The sequence below is a fragment of the Catharus ustulatus genome, chromosome 2 (genome assembly GCF_009819885.2).
Source record: "Catharus ustulatus isolate bCatUst1 chromosome 2, bCatUst1.pri.v2, whole genome shotgun sequence".
Classification (NCBI taxonomy): domain Eukaryota; kingdom Metazoa; phylum Chordata; class Aves; order Passeriformes; family Turdidae; genus Catharus; species Catharus ustulatus.
This window is the reverse complement of record NC_046222.1, coordinates 110,934,058-110,955,859: the sequence shown is the minus strand read 5'-3', so window position 1 is coordinate 110,955,859 and position 21,802 is coordinate 110,934,058. Positions and strand designations below refer to the sequence as shown.

General features: G+C 47.4%; 2 protein-coding genes across 2 annotated transcripts in view; one reads left to right on the top strand and one right to left on the bottom strand.

Moving 5' to 3' along the window:
* PTCHD1 (patched domain containing 1) overlaps positions 1-20,156 on the bottom strand; it is a 38,836-nt gene extending 18,680 nt beyond the window's left edge. The window contains exons 1-2 of the mRNA XM_033051615.2: positions 19,728-20,156; positions 6,940-7,600 (exon numbers count right to left, since the gene is read on the bottom strand). Of these exons, the coding sequence (XP_032907506.1) occupies positions 6,940-7,600; positions 19,728-20,156 (1,090 nt within the window). The remainder of the gene's footprint in view (positions 1-6,939; positions 7,601-19,727) is intronic.
* On the top strand, positions 20,155-21,289 carry LOC116992287 (translation initiation factor IF-2-like). Its single transcript, XM_033051742.1, has 2 exons — positions 20,155-20,407; positions 20,541-21,289. The coding sequence occupies exons 1-2, from the start codon at positions 20,155-20,157 to the stop codon at positions 21,287-21,289; spliced, it is 1,002 nt and encodes a 333-aa protein (XP_032907633.1).
* Positions 21,290-21,802: the final 513 nt, after the last annotated feature.

The window sequence follows — 21,802 nt, the reverse complement described above, 5'->3', positions numbered from 1 at the left end:
TCTGAAATAGTCTGCCACCATTTGTTTTTTGAGTTTATTTCCTTCCCATACAATGGTAGCTTCTCTGTTTGGGTTCCTTAAGGGCTTGGGACATCATCCTTCAGGAGGAGAGCTGGAGTGAGGAAGGCCAGCAGGGGAAGGAGATGATCAGCTCCACTTTGGGTGGAAAGTGCTGACTTTGGTGAGAGGATTAATTGGTACATTGAGTGAGGAGGGGTGGCCTGGGAACCTACTTCTGCTCTTACTCCTTCTTCCATATGAGGAACAGAAATATCAGGTGATCCTTGAAGGACTGCAGAACATGCATGGCTGCTTAGAGATGTCATAAAAGACTGAGGGACTGAGGACAGAAAAGGGAGAAGAAAAAAAGCATGATGAGGGAAGTGACATGCCTGGGATTCTGCCTGTTCAGGGGAGATAAAACCAGATAATTTTATTCATTTCTTAGAAGAGGGATGAAAGGAACAAACCACAAAATGCTTTAGGACTGCAACTGGGAAAGCTGAGCAGATGGAGTGACAAAAAACCAAGTGTACTTCCAGGGCACTCTTGGAGTGCTTTGGCAGTACAAAAAAAGGAAAGGATGAATGGTGGAAATCACTGGGAAATCAGAAGCAGCTGAGATACAACTGCAGGGTATAGTGGGGACCTATGTGAGAGCCAAGGAAGTTGTTGAAGAATATAGGGAAAATGGTGGGAGAATGGGCCCAGCTGTGGTTGAGGAGAGGGGAGGATGAGAGAGGAGAAATTTAAAAAAACCCAACTAAAATGGCAGAGGGGACACACTGACAGGAATGTGAAAAACAGCAGAAAAGATGAAGTATGCTTAGGGAGGCCAAAAGATGCTGAGAGTTGTGCAGGCTTTAGGAAGGAGACGCCATGGCCTGGAGCAGGAAGATGGGTGAGACTTGCTGGAGGAGGCTGCCAGACATTGCAAAAGAGATAAATGAGATGGGAGAAAGGGATGTGGGGGCAGCCAGCTGAGCTGAAGGAGGACATGCTTCTTCCCAGCATGAAAAGACAGCAGAGGGAGAGCTGGACAGGTAGAGTGAGAAAGCTTAGCTGGGGAATAAAAAACCAGACTCTGTAAGCTTCACATTTTTATTAACTGACAGCAGGAAAACTGGTGGAAAAATACCATACAAAGTCAAACATTTGGGGGTGTGTGTTACCTCTGTGTGTAGACTGAAGGGCACTGGGGAGACCTGTGGGGGGGCTGCTTCTCTCTCTTTGAAACTCTCTATATGTAACCAGTGTTGACTCTTCAGCTTTATTGAACATAGCAACACTTGGATGCTTGACAGGGAGGATAACAAATGCTTTTTGGGTGTATAAACTTGGCATATGTTGCAACTCCCTACCAGCATGCTCTTCCAGAGAACTAAGCAGCAGCCAGGCCAGGTGCCCCAAGGCACAGCACCAGTGAGCCCCATGTACTGGTGTGTGCTGGCCTGAGCAGCCTCAGGTTTCTCTGCTGGTTGTCACTGCCCTGCTTGGTTTAGTTGCCTGTTGCCTTCATGTCTCTGACCTTCAGCAGTCCTCTCACGTGCCTTCTTGTGCTTTTCACTCCTATCATCAAACCTCCCCTCTTTTTCTGTTCCCTTTTTCCTTCCAGCCTTCTTTCCCAGCTGTCTCTGACCTCAGATCCCAACTATGGTGCTCCAACTTTTTGCAGCTGTAATGACCCTGTACAGGTATCTCAGCTCACTCCTCCACCAGCACAGCTCTCCCCCAGGCAAGCCACGTGAAAGGTGTGTGTCCAACAAATTCATGTTTCTAAGAAGTGACTGGAACTGCTCTGCATCTCTAAGGTGCCACTATGAGCCCTGGTTCCTCCAGGTACCTTCCAAAGTGCTCTGCACCTCACCTGCTCCTGTGCTCCCTCCTGCCAGATGCAGCCCTGTAAGGGCATCCTTCTTCCCCTGACTTTCCTGCCTGGGTCCTGCTTGACATTTCCACCTGCTCCATCCCACTCACCCCTCCCTGGATCTCTCTGTTGACTGCTGTTCCTTTTGCTCTTCCTGGAGGGGGCACGCTGCAGGGCAGGACGCGATGGAGTTTGTAAGAAGGGGTTTTCATTTGTCCCTGTTTTTGCTAAGTTTCACACATAGCTGGCTGTATTTCCTTTTACAGTGTGCTACAAGCTCAAGCCACTCTCATAACTTCTACCTGGTTTTCCCCTGCCAGCACTGGAGGCTAAATATAAGCTCTCAGAGCTGGCCCCGCGTCCTGCCCATATCTGGCAGCGCCTGGCGTTCCACCGCGGCTTCACACAGCCGATGCTTTTCACGAACTTGGCAGCTGAAGAGAGCCACTTCTCCCCGAGTAAGCTGTACTCATTTCTGAAGAAACAGCAAACACATTGCTAGTTTGCAGTGCAAAAGGCTATGTTGCAATTTTCTTTTGAGTGTCTAGGTTCCACTCTGCTTCTGGGAAGGAAAAAAAGTCACGCCAAAAACTTGATCAGACAGTGCTGGTTGTTGTCCAATGAATTGTTTGGTAACACTGTGATTTTTTGAGGAAAACAGTATTTTTAAAGGTTTGGCAGTTTTTGAACAGCATTTAATGTGTAAGGGAAACTTATGACGGATATATTAGCATCTGTGCCAGACTAAACATCTGTAGTTTTTAATGAAGAAGGCAACAGGAAATCAGAATTTTAATTCTGTTTTACAGCTGATGCTACAAATCAGCTATTTAAAATCAAACTTAGTTGTAAAATATTTTTTTGGTTCCTATGGTCAAAAATGAACAGTCCTAATTCAGCAAAGTATTCCACAAGAACTAGACATGTCAGCAAACTTGTCCTTCAATTACTTGTTTGCACACTGATAGATGTCATGGCAGTTTTAAAAAACCACATATGCTAATTCAAACTACATCCAGACAAATAGTGGGAGCCTGCTAATTTTCCCAGGTTTTAGGTTTCACTTTCAGGTTAGAAGTACCTGTGTTAGCCTACAGCTGGACAAGAGCAGTTCCCAGTCTGGCCTGACAAGATATCCCAGAGAAACGAGTGGCTGCAGCCAGCCTGCCTCCTGCTGCCTCCCCCACAGCCCCTCGTGGGGCTCAGCCAGCCCCAGCCATGGCTGGACCTCCAGGCACCAAAGGGAACCTTCACTCTTTTAGTATCTGCTGGGGAAGGGGGTCTCTGGCAACATTTCTCCTGGCTTCAGTTTTTGCCATTGAGTTAGAAATCAGGGAGGGCGAAAAAGAAACCTGTCCCATAAAAATTGTCCCTGTAGTGACATGCTCAGACAATGTAGACTCATCTTTTGTAAGCTGGGTTACAGTAATGTGCCTTAATTAAAAAGTAAAATAAATTAGAATAAACTAGAATAAACTCCCATGATTAAAACCAAAGTATGAAGTGCTTAAACTGGCATGTCATATTTAACAGGTGGAGTAAGCAAAAAATATTCCTGCCTACACTTACACAGGCTGAGCTTAAGACTGCAATTTGTTAAGTCATGGTAATTTAGTAACTTTTTAAATTCCCTGTTGATGCAAAAGCTGAGGATTCAACATCTACAGAGGCTGGTACCCTTCACTGTAGCTTGTTTATTCTTGGAAATGGCTGATGAATAAGGGGTGTCAAAGAAAACAGGATGAATGAAAGAAGTATTACAAAGCACTTTGATCAGACTATTTTCTAAACATACTGCCTATATTTTTAGAATGGGCTTGTGACTGGACAACCTATTCAGAAAGTAATTCTTGAAAATGTGAAGAGGTTGATAATTGCAAAATATTGCTGACCAGCTAACACATCTTGGAGACAGTGATGGTCTCCAGATAAACTTATTGAGGAGAAATGGTGTGAGATAAGCAAGCTATCATTCAGCAAGGACAAGGGCAAACTTTTACATGTTGTTTGGAATAAATGACTGTGAAAACAGGGTAAAAAACGACATGAAGGATCTGTGAATTACCATGTATCACCAACCAAATGCCAACCATTTCATACTGCTGAGAAAAAAAATGAATGACATATGGCAATGTATGAACAGCAGTGCCATATGCAAGATGTGAAAAATCATCCTCCTACTCTACGTGCTGCTGAAAGCCTCAGTCTGAATCCTGTGCCTGGAATTAGGCACCACACTCCACAGAAGATGTGGAATGGTCAAAAGTAAGAAGACTGCTGGAAGGAAGTCTGGTAAACATAGTCTGAGGAAAGCTGGGATGAAAAGGAAGAAGACTAGGCAAGTGAGAGTGGTAGCAAATATGCAAAGAAAAAGAAAATTAATTATTTTTCCAGATGCAGTGGATAAATGAGGAGGACAGCTAACTTGCAAAAGGGGAACTCAGGTTAGACATGATGCAAATGCTGTAGTGGTTGTGCAGTGAAACACAGGAGGAAGTGGTCCAAGGAGGAGACAAAGTGCATGATGAAAACTATCTGTTATGAAAGATGTAATCTCATCCTGAGTACAATGATGTCTGGAGAGTGTCCCCCCGCCTCCGCAACACTGATGAAAAGTTAAAAATCCTCAGCTGCTATAAACCAGGGAAACTTCATTAATGATGTATACCAGTAAAGGGGCCGTGCCTGAAATGTGTCCAGCGTAATCTTTTTTTCTATCTCATTTCTGCTTTCAGCCTTGAGATTATGAGTAATAGATACAGGGCTACATCATTAGCCAGAAATCCTTTAGCTTTCTAAAGGTCAGTTAATCTATGATCTAATCTGACGGTCACTGGAATTAAGTGGAAGCAGTTCAGCGGGCTATAATGGAGGATTCTTGCTGTCTGTAGCCCTCAGTTGCCTTGACTTAAAACATCCTTTAAAAGCAAAACAACATCTAGGTACGAAATACATTTCGAAACGCATGCTGAATCTTTCCGCTGTACTTCAGGGGAAAAAAAAAAAAAAAAAGGCCAACCTGCCTTTCTAGCTATCTGCCAGTTTAAAACAGTTCTCATTAAAAACTCCAAAATGCTGTCAGTGCCTTCTGTTCACCTGTTGATATTCCCATCCTTGGGAGATTTTATGCAGCTGGAGAAGCAGGCAAGATTTACATGAACTTGGCTGCTCTATCTTGACTTGTTCACAGTGGGAGCTGAGCTGCCCTTTTAAGAGTGGCATACTTCAACCAAGCAAGACCAAAAAAAAAAAAAAATCCAGAAAAAGAAAGGAAAAGAAAAGCAGAGTTGACTCTACAGCTTGGCACTTAAAGAGGCACTAAAATAGACACGTGAAACTTTTCATAGCTATCTGTAAGTCTTGGAGGATTTCAAGTCTCAGCATTGTCACTACTATTAAATTAAAGATCTGAAAGGTTGTCCCAGGGAGCGGATATTTTATCCCTAAACAAAGCTAATATTTCATATTTTTGAATCAGTTTCCCCATGTACTTTCACATCATACGTCTGAACTTTAGACTGCTTTTCTGCTACTCTCATAACACATCTGAAAATCCCCTCCCATCTAAAGTTACACCTAATATACACTACTTAGTTGTAGGAATTGAATTTTATAATACATGAAAGGGCATGAAAACCCACTAAAGAAACCAGAGACTCAGGTCAGAAAGATACCCTTCTTTTGACTCTGCCTTTCTTGTGCTGCATTTCCTCTAGATTACAATGTAGTTTAATTTTCATGGATGTCATCTGAAAATGACAGCCGATGTAATGTAGCTGAATTCTGTTTGTCACTGAATATATTCTGTATGTTAACTGGTAGTGTGATGCACTGAAGCATAGTCTTTAATTAAAGTGCAACAATACCACAGTGCAGCAGCACTACAGTACCAGCACGGCACAGGAACCTGGTGCTGGATATAAAAATAGCTGTGCTCAAAACGTGTCATATCACTACATGATGTGACTAAGTCAGTGGAGACACTCTTACACTTGAAACCTGAAGTATTTCTGAGCACTGATTTTCAGCTGGGGAAGCTGTGATCAAATCAATGCATGTATTATTCTCCACAAATGAATAATGGCGTGAACAAGGACATATTAAACACCTACAGTGCACAAAGCTTTTCACACTGGTTATGAACCAAACACAAACAAAGAGGCTGTGAACTCTCCAGAGCTCTCGTTTTGTCTCCTGTGAAGTCCTCCTGCCTCTTTGGGTACAATATGCACAATTTCCACAAATACCCTGGTGCCAGCAGGAGAGGGCTCTGACTTTGGATTGGGAGCAAGATGACCACACATCTGCCTCTCCTTTCTTACTCTCAAGGAAAACAAAACAAAACAAACTGAAACCACTCCATACTCCACAGTGAGTGAAGGTGGTACAAAACCCAGGGAGATAAGGATGTCTCTGCTGGCACAGGAGCCAGGGAGCAGCCAGTGCTGCTTCCCTCCGTGACCCTCTGCCGTGGGTGGGATGTGCTGGTGCTGAGCTTGCAGGTCCATCCCTTACCAGGGGTGTCAAAGTTCTCTCCCCCAGGGCTGTGAAACTCTCCCTCTGCTTGTTCAGCCAACACAGGGACTTCTGGAGAAATGCAACCCAGAACCAACCACCACTCTTACTCCACAGACAGGCACCTGCCAAGCCAGGACAGCACTGCTCTGGTCTCCAAAGGAGCCAGCACTCCCTAAATGCCCAATATGGGCAGCCCTTTGATTTGCCAGCACAGCTGACACTGTCAGTGTTGCATGGGGACCACTGCAAAGGTCTCCCTCCAAAACCAGAATCAAACATCCACAGAGAAGCAGCAGCTGGGCTCCCTCTCAACAAAAGGGACAGCATTTGCACGTCCTTGTTACTGCACAGGCTCCACATCCCACGGCGTTGTGCTACGCCACTCTGGAGCCCCAGGCACCATAAAAACAGTTTAGGAAAAGAGGCAGTGTGGATCTGGCATGGGGCAGTGCTGCAGGAATGAGACAACAGGAACCATGCAGTGATGCTTGTCGGCTTGCTGGAAATGCGTCAGGGAGGCACAAACACACAAAAGAGAGAGAGGAGATAGTTACCTAACATGACGAAGGGGATTCCCAGGAAGGTGGAATTGTATTTCCCACCAGTGAGATTGATGATCCCAGCAGCAGTCAGGGTAGCAAGGGTCACTGTCAGCAATCCCAGCAGGCCAAGCCAGGGTTTGCTGCGGACACAATCCTGCATGGAGCAGCAGAGAATGGCCAAGGTGACCACAAGGACCAAGCTTGTGATCAGGTAGCGTTCTGACACCCTGCTCGTCTTCTGGAAATCCTCCTTCAGCGAAGAGGAAGTAAAAGGATACATTTTGACTTTCCTGTTGGATTTCTGGAAAAGTTCAACAGTGTCACAAAAAATGGATTCCCACTTCTCTGCCACCATGTCATTCAAGGAGTTGATTGCCTGCAAGTAGTAGGTGAGCTGAATGGCTTCTGCAGACTTCACCCGGTCCTTGCTGTGCACAGTAACCCCACCGAGCTGGTGCCCATTATACACTTCCCTGCCATCCTTTAAGTGAGTAATCGGATAAGTGATTGCAAAATTAGTTCGATTAGAAGAACGAGCAGCCTTTAATTCCTCCAGTACATGCACTATGTCGTCCACTATGCATGTCTTGTCATTGTTCAGGATACATATATGGGCAAACGTGTAATTGAAACCAGGTCTTTGAACTTGGATCCTGGTCACTGCAGAGTGCAACTACAAGGGAAAGAGAAATCACACACGTTATTCATCAGTTCATCTCGCACAGCAGCAGCCAGAACAACAGCAGGTCCTCACCGCCGTCCCTTTTTTATTTGATCTAAGCAACAACAACAACAAAAGTTCTGGTGACTGCGGTATTAATAGCACACTCATTGCAAAGAAAAAAAAAAAAAAAAGGAAACATGCATCAAATGAGCAGTATTATTCCCCTGTGTCTTTTGCTTGTAACTCTGGCATAATGTGATGTGCATATGTGCCATGTGCAGCTGCTGTTTGGCCTCTCTAAATAAGCAAATTCGACAGGTCCAGCTAAAGCCCAACCATGTCCAGGGACACTGTTGTGCTCAGGATTGCCCAATTACTCTAAGAGACCAGCTTGGGGTCCAGCAGGCAGAGGAGCCCTGTGACCAGGTGTGCCACCTGTGCAGGATGCACTGGCAGCCTGGCAGGGCAGGGGACCAGCACTCGTTCAGCGTAAAGGACAGGCCACAGCTGCATGTCCTACGTACAGAGACCATTGGCACAGAGGGAAAAGAGATCTGACAACAACTAATCTGCCCTCTTTTCTCCTCCCTCTTCCCCCCATCAAATCCTCAGTAATCTGAGAGCAGGAAGCAATGGCACAGACAGACACTGGTTTTCTCTTGCTCTCTCAGAGAGGTTCTGGTAATCAGTGAGGGTCCCCTAACTTCAGGATTTGTAGGTTATTGTTAGGTATAGCAGCTCTTAGTGCACCTTCCTTTTTGTTTCTCATCCTTCTGAAATTTGACATGCCTGAGGTCCAACCCCAAAAATATTCAGTCATTTTTGAGCATCAGAAAGGCAGAAAAAAATTACCATATCTTCTTGAAAAAATATAGAAAACTCTTGCAACCTGTTCTGAATCCGTTTTAGTCGAAGTAGAAGAAACAAGAAATTTGAAGTATGGTAAGAGAATAGCCCTAATAGATTAGGGTTACAATGTTTTTCAAAAATAAAATACTGAGTTCGATAACATGTATCATTCTGTCTGAATGTATCATTCTATAAAAAAATAGAAGATAGTGTACAGGAGAGCAGTAGAGTTTATACACTCATCTGGGGACAATGGAAAAAATGCTTAATAATCCTGGCAAACCTGGATTAGTTTCTGTTGAAACTAAACAGTCATAGTGACTTTTGTGGGGTATTTGAGACTTATTTGCAGCACCCCCTCTGCCCCCCACCCCCATTATTTCTATGGTACTATCAATCTAATTGTTTTGTGATTATATTGCACAGTCTGTGATGGATATAAATTTAGTTATGTGGCCTCCATTCCTCAGGATAATGTGACATCATATAGACAAAGATTACAACATTCCTATTTCTCTTCTTGTTTCTCTAGCAGTTTGGGGGTGTATTTTTCCACCTTTGAGTAGTTTTAATTTTTTTGACAGAAATAACAGTTCAATACTGACATTAGAAAGATAAGTTTGAGAAATGAACAGAACTAACAAATCTTTTCACAGTACTGTGAGAACACGATACCTGGCCATGGTGAGAAGCAAAATTTTCCATTGTGACAGGAGAAAAAATGTAACTGTCTGTGCAACAGATTAGGGTCTTTTGCAAAACTTTCTTCTAAAGCAAAACAAAATAAAATATTTGCAGGAACATGACAAAGAAATTAACCTTTTTGGAGGGTACTTCCCATCTTTTCAGTTTGGGGTTGCAAAGTTCTGCTGTTTTGGGGCACAAATTCTATTGTACCTCACTACAGTTTGGGGAAAATGGCCTGATTCACCAGATTAAAGAGAGATACCTGATTTTAATTTTTTTGCAATGGGAGTACTGAATGGTTTTCATTGAGAACAGCTATAAAACAAGACGTCACATAAAGAAGCGCAGCTGAGGGAAACCAGGAGGAATAGAAAGAATTTCCTGCCTTTATTAGATTCACAATACAACTCTTTCAGAGAGGATCTATGGAGCGACACAATGCAGAAGAAACTGAACTGACATGCAACTTTTATCAAACAGTGTGTGTTGCTATTTACCCAGCCTGCCCCACTGCAGCATTTGCTTCCTTCCACATCTGAACACTTTCTTTTAATATTTAGGTTATAAAATAACCTCATCTATCACAGCTATTACTTCATCTTTAGGGAAAGGCTAGAAGCCAAATGTCATATCTAAAATACTCCTTTCCTCTTGGAAATGCTCATTTCAGGCTGAGGAGCCTGTTCTGCAGCAGTGGCCTGGTGCTTCTGAGACAGCGCAGGGCTGGAGCGGGCGCTGTGTGGGGGGATCTGCCCATCCCACCTCTCACAAGGGGGCTTTGGGGAAGAGAGGGAAGCAGGCAGACAGCTCTGTGTCCTGGCACATCCTGGCAGCTGGGCAGCCCCCAGAGCTGGCTGTAAGCTTGTGCAGTTTAGAGAAGCTAGGAGATATATTCTGAGCTTTGCCAGTGGCCACAGTATTTGATCTCAAATTGGTGGCAAACAGCCAAAGAGGAAAAACTTGCTACCCTCCATCCCAACAAAGTATGCTGAGAACTGCACCAGCACACCCAAGGATTCAGCACTGGGAATCCTGACCCAGACTTTCCTTCTCAAGACAAACACAACATTTTATCTGCCCTTTTTTCAGACCCGATGCTAGGAATGCCCTCTGCTGCCTCAGTTCAGGGCAGGGGTGTGCTGCAGCATGGCTGTAGGTTCTCTCTCCTTCCTCCCTTTGCTTGCCTGTGGCAGCCCATGAACCACAGGATGCTGCCTCTTCCCTGACGAAAGCTGCAGTCCCATGGCACTCTCCTTTCTGCTGCCATGCTGGGAATTCAGCTACAGCCACACAGATTTTTCCACCCATCCAGAGTCCACACTTATAACCTTGGGTGACTGGTTTCCACAGAAAACAGAAGCTCCAAGATCTTACAAGGGCACACCCTGGGAGTTCAAAGGATTGCCCAGTCTGCAGTTTGGTTTGCCTATGGTACACCAGGAGGTCCCCCAAGAAACTTTAGTCTGATGGTAAAGGTTGTTGTGAGATGGGGACAACATTAGCAATATGCTAATGCATAATGCATATTGCACTCCTCAGTGCACAGGATTCTAATAGAAAGTAACTATGTCCAGAATAAACCTGGCACCTAGTTCTGGGACAAATGACTGACTACCAGGTCCTCATTTATCCAGCTGTTCTTATCCTTACTGATCCTATTAGGAGAAAGGGAAATTTAAAGGAATAACAAAAGCTGAATGAATGCTTTTTCTCGAAGGGAGACATGCACTGCTTGCTCATCACTCCCAGCTTTTTCAGTTAGCTAAGAGTGCAAGGAACCAAAAAGCAGTTCACTGCTGAGATGCCAGAGCACTGCAGCATGAGAACTGCACAGCACCACCTAAGCTCCCTCAGCACAGTGGCACATGGTCCCTGAGTTTTCAGACATGAAATAACAACGTCCACCTCTTCCTTTCACCATTGTTTAAACAGTGACCATTCCTTGGACTTCCCTTCTCCCTTCTGAAAATGGTATTTATGTGTGTCCTGCACCACCTTAGCGATTTCTAGAACAGTATTTTCCTTAATTTTCAGTCATTTGATTTGGTAAAATCTTCACCTTGGTCTTTTTTTACTTTACATCCCATGCTCACTTGGCTATTTATTTCAGATAGAGAGGAATGATGGCTTCAACCAGGAGACAAATCCCTTTCAGCAAATATCTCCAGGTGAGGGCTGCACTGGTCTCACACCCCCATACCAAGCTATATTTAAGTCTGTGGCACAGCTGACAGATGAGAGGTGGTGAAATTGTACAGCCCTGCCAGCTGGTTCTGTCCATGGGCCCAGGAGGGGATGCCAGAAAGCAAAAATCCTTCCATTTATCCTGGGCTAAGGCATTTGCACCAAGGCCTCAGAGAGCCATGGCTGAAGTTCTTCAAGCTGTTTTATTTTTGCTGGCCCTCCTAACTCTGCCACCAGCACAGGAAGACAGGAGCTGGGCAGCAGAGCCCTGCAGTAGGGTCAGTTTGGGTGCCCTGGGACGGCCAAGCCCCACACTGGGCTCTGTGACACAGCTCTCTGCTGTACAGAGCTTGGCACAACTTTCAGCAGTGCCATCAAAGCTGAGCCTGAAGGCAAAAGTGTTGTACTTGGAGATGTATGGTCAGGACAGAAAGGAAAGCTTGTTTTTATTCCTGCAAAAGATGCAGGAAGCTACAAGGGGTGAGAAAAACCTGTACCCCTCTGCTTTGTGGAGAAACCTTTTAATTCAAAAGTGAGAAGGTATTACCAGAATTTTGTTAATTTAATCAGGTAACAAAGAAGTCTGCAGCCTCCCTGTGAAGGAAACAGATCCTTTCCCAGCAGGGATGGGTTAGAAACTGCTGATTCATCTGCAAAATGGTCCAATCCCAGAAACCCTTTGAGCTCACATTACATAATCTCCTACCCCAATCAAATCTATGGGCAAAGGGGATGAGGATCCAACCACCAGTGTCCCACTTGGGTCTCACCTTGCTGGTGGCACAGCTTTGCTCCCAGGAAAACTCCACAGTGACAGAGGCAGCAAAATGCAATGGGACCATTCAGTCTTTGACAAGCTCCCATGCCCAGCTCATGAAAACACATCCCGACGCTCTCGGAAGCTGGGTCAGTCACAGACACCATTTTCAATCATAAGGATGTGCACAACTACCTCCTGCTTATCATATATACCTCAAAAATATGTTTGGTTTTGCTGCTGAGCAGTGATATGTGGCGTTTATAGGGGACATCACTCATCGTAAGGACTCGGCTATACTTTGTACTTGACACAGAGTCAATGAATGGCCAATGAGACAAAACTAGCAGGATATATGGATGTCCTCCTGCACTGCCAATGATCTGGCACACAGACATGTTTTACTCTCAGGAGCATCATCTTTGCAAAGCCGTATCACTTTGTTATTTCTGCTATTATTTGACTTATTTAGTCTTGCAGTCTCCATCTGATGGTTCAAATCCAATATTAGCTTTGCTCTTCTGTGTTGCCACTCTTAGAATCTTTTTGCTGTCATTTTCACCAAGTCTGTTTTTTCCATAAGTCCTGGAGCCTGAAGTATTGCGATTTTTTTTTATCTCAGCTTTCATTAAAAAAAAAAAGAAAAAAAAGAAAAAAAGAGTCTGATCTCATGGTTTGGAGAAAAGACTGAGAAGCTCTGAACTCATTACCTATTACTGTTTAAAATTTTATCATTGTTTTGGGTTTGAGACTGCAAAACTAGAAAGCAGGATGAAGACAGTAATTTTAAATACACACTTCATTTTTATAAGAAGCTGGTTTACTCTTTTAGTAATTTTTACAAGTAACTCGTGCCAAGGAAAATGAAGAGGAGAAAATGCCTTTAATGGATAGCTATAAATTTCTCCGCTTTTTCTATGATCTCAGTAATCTCTGGCATTTCATACCTTTGCAATGTACTTTTTTATTCACGTCAAGAGGTGGCCTCAGTCAAAACGTAAAAAGGTTATGAGAGGGAAAAGACTTGCACAGCATCCAGCTTAATTTACAAAAAAACCCCACTGTGGGTTCTGCAGATACGGGCAGAATTAAACTTCCAAGAGTGCATTTTCATCAGAAGGTGCAGAGAGGGAAGGGCAAGGGAGCCCCTGCCAGGGCTGTGCCCTGCTGCCAGTCTGAGACCGAGGGTCCAGCCCAGAGTTCAGAGGGTGCTGGGCAGTGGCCTCCTGACCATGCCAGCCTAGCATGGGATGAAGAGTGTGCACACAGCCCAGGGAGGAAGCCAACACATCCTAATGGCTCGGGATGAACATTAGAAGTCACAGCTGGAGAGCAAGCAGCAAGGATCACTATGAGTAGCTTGGCTCTTTTTCTCAGTCTACAGTCAGGTTTCCTGAAGAGACGCTAAGATACTAAATATGCACGGGATTTATTTTTGTAACTAATTTTTTCAGCTGTCCAAAACACAGTCATTTATCTTTTCTCCAAGCAATTTTCAGAAAAATAAAATCTAAAAATTGTTCAAACTACAAGTCATCAACTGAGGGACAACTATTAGTGCTCGAAGCGGCAGATGTGTGTGCATTTACATTTCCATCTGTCTTCTTGGTAGCTACAGAAAATCGCTAGATATGATTTTTCTTTTCTAATCTGAAGTGGTGAAGCTTTTCTAATTAATACTATCTTAATTCTGACACCTTGTAAATCTGCCTGAATTTGTTCCACTGAGAGAAGCCCACTCTTTTTTGGGCTGACTGCTGCTGGAGGACAGGACACCTGGGCAGCAGAAACCTCTCTGCACAGCCTGGTGTGCGGCAACAAGACCAATTTTTCATGATGGGGGAAAAAAGAATAAAACTTCGCTCCTGTGTCTGATCTTGCATCAGTTCCACCACGGGTGGCTTTATCTCTGAGCACTTCAGATGTCTCCATGAACACCCTTTCATCTCTAGACTGCTTCTCAGGGGGTTCTTGCCAAGGGCTCCTCCAGCAGAAGCCTGAGAACAGCCCCTTCTGCGCTGCAGGGAAACCTCAATAGCGGCAGGTTCACAGCCCACGGTGTTAGCTAACAACTCGGCTCCTCCTTCTGTCTTCCAATAGGAGACAGGGGGTTCTCCTGCTGTAAACCCCAACTTAAAGGCAGGGCCTTGTCACAGCTTTTAGGAAGTACAAATGTGGCCAACGGGGAGCCCTGGCAGCTCTCCCTGAGCCCTGTGACACTGCCTGGGGGTGGCCTGGTCTCGGTGGCTGTGACACACAGATGTCCCTGGCCTCTGTCACCTGCCCTGCCCACTCGTGTGCTCTGCCTGGTGATGCCCCCAGCACGCACAACACAGCCAGCCACTAGGGAAGACACCTGTCCTCCATGTGTTCTGCTTGTTAGAGGGGAAGCAAAGTTGACCTTCCAAGGCAGGAAAGGCAAGGCAAGGTGGGATGCTGGGCATTCCCAGCACGGGCTGCTGGGCTGGCAGCAGCGCAGGGTTGTAGGAGCATCACACCACGGAGTGAGGCAGAGGGAGAGCAGAGGGGCCCTGTCCTGGCCAGTGCTACTGGGGCAGGGCTGGGGGATGGCAGGCACCAGTGGGATGTGATCGTCCTCCCAGGAACAGGCAACTTCAGGACTTCTGCTCCAGGTGCTGACCAGTGCCTGCGGGAGAGACCAAACCCTCTTGGCTGCAGGATTCACGCTGAGGAGCTGCTGCTGCTGACACCGGCAGCTCAGGGGGTTTCTGCACACACTTCCACGCTGTCCTTGCAACGTGCTATTTACCTTCCCTCTGCCTTGCCTGTGCCCGCATCTTACCTGCGTATCTTAATTCTCATCTGTTTTCGCATAAGATACATTTTAGCCCTGCAGCATTGTGCTGCTATGACAACAGGCTTGCACTTCTGCTGCTTTCACACCCTTGTTTTTCTTGTATTAGGACTCTTCCCCTCATCTTACAGCCTTGCTCTAAAGACATGACTTCATCCCTTGTTTTGTTTTCAGCAGAATGCACTGTATGTTCTATTGACTATTTCCCAAGAAGTGTTTTTAGTGCCTGAGCTACCCTGAGAAGGTGGAGACCTACTAACTCCACTGCTAGATCCACAGCTGATTGCCTGTGTCCAGGCATTCAGGAGTAGCCAAAAGTTTCTAAAAATGAGTACTTGCGTTACTCAGGATCACAACAGACCCAGCTTTCGCCTCTTGAACAACCACAACCCACTTCCACTGACTTTGGAAATAATGGTTCAAGTGTGCCATGTTTGTACAGCAAAGCAATTGGGAATACCACAGACAAGGGAATGCAGTTATTTCTAAACATGGTTGTTTCCTCCACGAATTTCCTCACACGTACAAAGTAAGTGAGGAAATCCGTGAGGACCGCAGACAGAGCGTGCCAACACACACGTTAACAGGAACAGAATAATTAAGGAGCAGAGAGAGGAAATAAAACCCCAACAAGTATGAGGTCTTCAAGGTTTTGAAGCTAAACTGTTTTGTTCTGCAGTAATCAGAAGTTATGAAGTTCTTAAAGAAATGTGTCCTTAAACAGAAATACCTGACTTTACTTCATTTGTGAATACAAATATATATTTAGTCAGTTACCAAGATCAGTTTATTAGAGAAGCAATCTATAAACACTAAAAATCTGTAGTTAGTAAAGGTTTCTTTAAGAAAAAAAACCCCTGTCATCTACAGATTTTTATAGAAGCAAACTGCAAATACAATCCCCTTCAGTAAAGCACGTTACATTTCAATCCCTTTTCATCCTTATGTCTTGATATCCTAAGTGAAGTTTTTGCCAAAAAATATTAGTACTGTGTTATTGTTACAAACACAGTAATGGAAATGGAAGAGAGAATATTTTTCCGCAAAAAAAAGGTAAATCTTTAATTTTAAAAAGTCTTTAGTATGGTGCAGTTAACTCACTGTAAGCATACAGGAATAAGCAGACTCAAAAGGATCAGTGTCTCAAATTCTGTCCAAGTTAGAATATATTTTCTGAGGTTCAAAAATTTGTCTAGGTCTGTATTCCCAGAGACTCTGTATGACTTTAACCTAACAAGTCTCTTGCTGCAAGTGAAAATTTCACCATGAAATGGTAGGGGGGCTGTTCTAATACTAACACTATTTTTAGGTGGGACTCTAGGTTTTCTTAGACAATTTCTACAGACTTTATATAACCATCTGAACCTCTGCATGATGGCCCACACCAAATATTCCAATTATTTTTGTTTTTCTAAGCACTTACTGGAACTACGGGGGTAAAAGCACACTTCCTTCAATTAGGTGTTTTTACCTCCTACCTCTCTCTCTCTCAAGATAAATCTTGAAGAAGAAACATCCTGTACACAACAGCAGAGGATCTCAGTTCCCTGTGCTCAGCTATAGAGCAGGTACTGCAGCAAGTAAAATTTCATTATTGCCCTCCCACGATATCTCAGTGTCAGGATGCATCTCTTCCATATCTGAGATTCTACCAAGGCTTTTTATTGGAACACCTATTCAAGACCAGAGGTTGTTTAGATTTCTCCCTTCTGCAAATTACTATGGCATCTGGAAACACAATATTGGGATGGCAGGCCTAGAATGGTGTAAGCACTTACAGGGAGCTGTGAGAACCATGGATAGAGATTCACACAAAAATAAGAAATAAAGAGTAGTTAGCATTGTCTCAAAAGGAAAACTATTCTATAAGGCAGACACACACCTCTCTGGTAGTGAGGAGAGACCCAGTGTGGAGCAGCTTGTGTGTCTAGCAAGACCTGGGGCTGTCCTGGGAGCAGCAGCGCTGCGCTGGCAGATGTGCGCTGACAGCAGAGCCCTCGGCAGCTCCTGAGACCTGGCCTGAGACAATTCTGAGGCTGAGCCCTGCCCAGAATCCCTTCCCAGCCAGCAACAAGGTATCGTACAGGACTGGCAAAGGTGACTTTCTCAGGCTGGTGATGTGCCCACGAGGAACTGCACTAAGCTAACCAGTGTTAGAGATGTCACCACAAGAGTAATTTCATTGAATAACGATTTGATTTGGATGTTAGACTGATTAGCTTGTGACAATACCGTCTATATTTCAGTTACAACTGCTCAGAGCCCAAAACTTTGTATCCCTTTACTAAGGGACAGTAAGAGAAGCCGACTTCTTCCTCTGCCTAAATCAGAGAAAAATCTCCTTTCCCTGGCCCATGACTAGGTAAGCTGTAGCTGCTCAAGGCTCATTCTTTTCCCTCTCTGGCAGGTGAAGTGGGATATGGCAGGTAAGGAAACCAACAAGATGCGCTCCAAGAGCAGCCAGCATCTGCCTGGGGCAACCATCCTCCTGTGCCTCCCATCCTCCTGCTTGTGGGTGGAGATGCAGCAACAGCCATGTGGGAGGAGCCAGCATCCAACCTGACATTTATTCTAAAGCAAAACCTCTCCCTTGGGGAGGTCATCCTCCAGAAAACGAAAGATAAGCAAAAGCTGCTGTGTAGGTTCTCTGCCCTGACTGTACTTACATGGCAGCCTCAGAAATGTGAGTGGGATTTACTCTGTGGTTTCACCCAGGACACTTATTTACAAGCACAGTCCTTTGAGTTGGCTGGCTCTGGACTGCAGCTAGGGCTGTCTCTGCTCCCTTCTCCCTTCCATGCAACTCAATGTGTACAGGAAAGTCTTGATGGCCACCTTTTACTTTCTCCTTCCCTTGGTTAACACGAGATGATGCAGCCCTGCATCACCACAGCTATAACAACACTGGGAGCTAGGAACCCTCCTCCCTGTTTTGCTGTTCTTTGGCCCATGGGGCTGGGCCATCCACAAGGTTGGACAGGCAGCTGCCTGAGCCTGCCTCTGCCCACAAACAGAAGCATAATCAGGACAAGGAACTTAATCCATTCTACAAAAAGCATATTGGAATTAACTAGATAAGTAAAAAGTCGGAAATAATGCATCAGACACAGCTGACAATGTCTAAACAATCAAATGGCAACGGTGTTCATTATCTCACTAAAGGAAAAATAATAATTGTTTGGTGAATTCTGTCTATTAAAAATAAGGCTGTGTTAAACACTGACAGAACTTTCTAAGTTATACCTCTTTTGCTGACGTGATAAATCTTATGCAGAAGTTTGCCTGCAGAAAGATTGAGTACCATTTATTTGTGTGTCACTCTGCTATTGATAAAACTACAGATCTCCAGAGAAAGCTGTACAGAGAAAAAAATCCATTATCATTATTATCCTATGACTGAGTAAATGTGCACATACTGGATGCAAATGCAATTCACAGTGCAAGAAAATGAAGGAATGAAAATCATTTCTCTGGAGTTTTCTCATTCGCCAGTAACATTGCTGTTACTGTACTTAGTGAGTCGACACTCATTAAATGTTTGCTCATTACTGTTGGGTAATATGTCAAAAGAAAAACAGAAAATACTGAGTGGCTCTTTACCACATGTGTCTACAGTGGAAATAAAATATAAATAAATTCACTCTAACAGTTATTTCATTGTTTAGTAAAGAGAGAGGTCTCCCTGTAGTCTCTTACAATACGTTTTTTGCATCTGCTTTTTCATTTTAGAAGAGACACTCCTTGAAGCGATTAAGAAGAATTAACATTGGCATTTATATGGGCTGACAGTTTGACATTTGGGAAAAAAAAGAAAAAAAAAAAAGCAACGTTGAAATCTTTTGGGCTTCCACAAGGCAACAGCAAAAATGTGCAGGATTGAGCTAGCCACACCTCAGGTTATTTCCAAATGTTCCTTTCCTTTTTCTGGAGTGAACTTGACCCTCTTAACACTCAAGTTTTTGCATCTATCATCCCTGTTTTTATTCCCAGGACTGTTCAAAACTACTGGGGTATAAACTAGAGTACCAGTTCAAGAAAGGCAGGTTTCTGACATGTTATGATATATGGTACGGTGAGATGTCCTGTCAGATTGTGACTCGCACGCTCCGTGCTGCTCAAATGGGAAGATGCTGCCCGCTCTAACTTGAACCGGCAGCACAGGCTGCACCATGCCTGCAGTCTACAGCTGGGCTGGGTTTTCTCTTCATCTTTGGAACCGGTGGTGGTGGGCTGGGAGCGGAGGGGAAAAACACTACCCACTAAAAATAAGCTGCTGAGTTATGTCACTTGCCTTGATGAGCAGTGAGAAGAAGGTTTTGTGCTACCCCTCCCCATGCAGAAGTGCAGTCTAGACACAGCGGCAGCCCCCAAAACCATTCTCGGCAGCCTGATAGACTGGTACCTAACTGTTTTTGAAGTTTGAGTTCATCAAAGCCTGAGACGCCTTAACTCGGGAGTACAACTGCCACGCGAGTAGAGAGACACCGAAAAAAATTATTTAAGCAAGCCAGACTGCCCTTCTCGCTCACCCAAAGCAAATAAAAGCAAATGGGGGAAAAAAGAAAAAGATGGGAAGAAAAAGAAAAAAAAAAGCAGGAAGGACAGAGCGGAGCCCGCGGCGCTGGCGGGGAGCGCGGTGCCGGCTCCCCGCGGCGGGCTGGCGTCCCAACTGTTGCAGGGAGGTGACCGGGGAGCTGCGGTGGCAGCGCCCGTGCCCGGCGGCAGAGCACGGCATGCGCGGGTGGGTCCGTGCCGGCGGGCAGGTGCGGGGAGCGGGGCGGGATGCGGAGCGCCGGGCCAGGCGGGGTGGCGATGCTCGGGGCCGGGAGACCCGCCGGGGTTACCTTGAGGATGAGATCGGTGTGGTGCTGGTCCAGCATGTTGGCCTTGCGGAAGGAGGTGATGATCACCCGGCCGTACCTCCCAGGCGTCTGCAGGTCGGAGTAGAGCCGGTGCTTGGAGCGGTTCACCGGGAAGAGGCTGTCCACCAGGTTCCTCTCGATCTTGGCCAAGCTGTGCGTGGGGGCCAGGAGGTGCTCCACGCTCTCCTCCACCTGGTAGCGGCTGAAGCTGGCGCCGAGCAGGATGGAGATGAGCACGGGCGCCGAGGCGAAGAACACCGGGTGGCTGGCGACGAAGTGGCCGAGCCGGGAGAAGGACGTCCCCAGCCCCCTGTGCAAGACCTGCCGCAACATCCTAGTGCGGAGGGCGCGCAGGAGAGCGAGCGCCGCGCCGGGGCCCCCGCAGCTCCCCCACGGCCCCCGCAAGACCATGGGGCAGCCCCGCCGGGCGCCGCCTCCCCGCCGGCCGCGGCTGCGGGGGGCCGGGGCCGCCGCCGCGCGTGTGCGTGTGTGTGCGGTGTGTGTGCGCGCCCGCCCGCTCGTGTGCGTGCGCGGGGCGGCTCGGGCGCTCGTCCTCCCGCAACGCCGCCGTGCCCGAGAGGAGTTTCCCAACCCCTCGGTGCCTGACTTCCCAACCCGCCGCCCCTCGCCGCGGAGCGGCGGCGCGGACCGCCGGGGGGTGTGTGGGGGGGCAGCCCCGCCGCCGCCCCGCCGCGGGAAGGGGAAGGGGCAAGCGCCGCTCCCCGCCCCCGCCGCGGAGTTTGCGCGGGAGCGGGGCTGCCCGCAGACTGCTGACTAATCCCCCGGCCGCGGCAGGCGAGGCGAGGCGGGGCGGGCGCGCACAGCCCTCCGCGGCGCCCCCGCCGCCGCCGCCCTCCGCCCAGGGGCGCGGGGCCACGCCGGGCGGCGCCGAGCTCGGGGCGGCGGGCGCAGCGCCGCGCCTCCCGCCGGGGCCGCCCGCCCGCCGCGCTCGGGACGCCGCGGCGCGCCCCGCCCCGCCCGGCCCCGCCCGCCGCCCGCACCGCAGCCGCCGGCACGACGGGCAGCGCGGGCTGCCCACGGCCCCGACGGGCGGGCGGCGGGGCGCGGAGCGGAGCGGCCCGCCCCCCGTGCAGGGGGAGTTGGGTGTATTTCGTGGGCGGCTTTGTCGCGGGGACCCGCCGTCAGAAACGTCCGTGCGCTTCCCCCGGGCACGGGGGCGGGCCGCGTTTCGGGGTGCCCGACGGCGCGCCCCGCGGTCCCGCCGCACGGCTACCGCGGCGGCGCCGGCAGCGCGGAGCGGCACAGCCCGCCGGCCCCGCGCGGCCCGAGTGGGCATGTGCGGCGCTCGCACATGCCCATTAGGGAAACCGGGTGCTGCCGGCGAGGCTGTCCCTGCCCGCTTCACGGTCCCCGGCGAGCCGGCGTCGTCTCCGGAGCCGCCCCGGCAGTGCCCCGCGCGGGGAGCCCCGGCACCTGCCGGCTCCGCGCCGCTGCTGCCGGGACCGCGCCGTGCGGGCAGCGCTGCCGCTCCCTCCGCGCCAACCGGCGGCGTGCGGCTGAGCGCGCTGCCCACCTGGCTATAGGTACCGACCGTCCCCGCCGCGTGCCTTTCGGGGCACGGCCTGGTTTTTAAACACGAATTCTATCTAAACAGCAGAGACGGGCACAGATGCTCCGACTGTTGGCATATTTGGGCATGCTGATTCCTAGTGCTGTTAGCTGGCCCAAACTGCTACTTCCCAGTCCAAAGGTGTTGGTAATGGGAGTCCAGTTGCTGCCCAGGCTGGTGATTTTACAAATCTGAGAAAAGGAAGTTTCTGTTTGACAGCTGTTTCATGTACTGCTGCATAAAACGGCAGTGGCTCCCTGTTTTGGTTGTTGATGAGCTGACAGTCATCCTCCTTTTTACATCTCAGTAGTCTGACCTTAGCTAATGTTTTGTCATGGACACTTCATGCACAAAGCCTTGACATCATTCCTGTCTCCTCTCAGCTAGGTCACACAGCTTGAATGCTAAACTCTTTCCATGTTTCACTTGTAACAAGGCGAGCGAGTGAGTGGCTCGGTTGAGCACAGCCAAGGTCGGTAAGGTCCCA

Coding starts and splice junctions, on each gene's coding strand:
- LOC116992287 (XM_033051742.1), top strand. CDS start 20,155: ATGGGGCAGCCCCGCCGGGCGCCGCCTCCCCGCCGGCCGCGGCTGCGG. Junction 20,408..20,540: donor CGCGGACCGCCGGGGGGTGT/GTGGGGGGGCAG, acceptor CGGCCGCGGCAG/GCGAGGCGAGGCGGGGCGGG.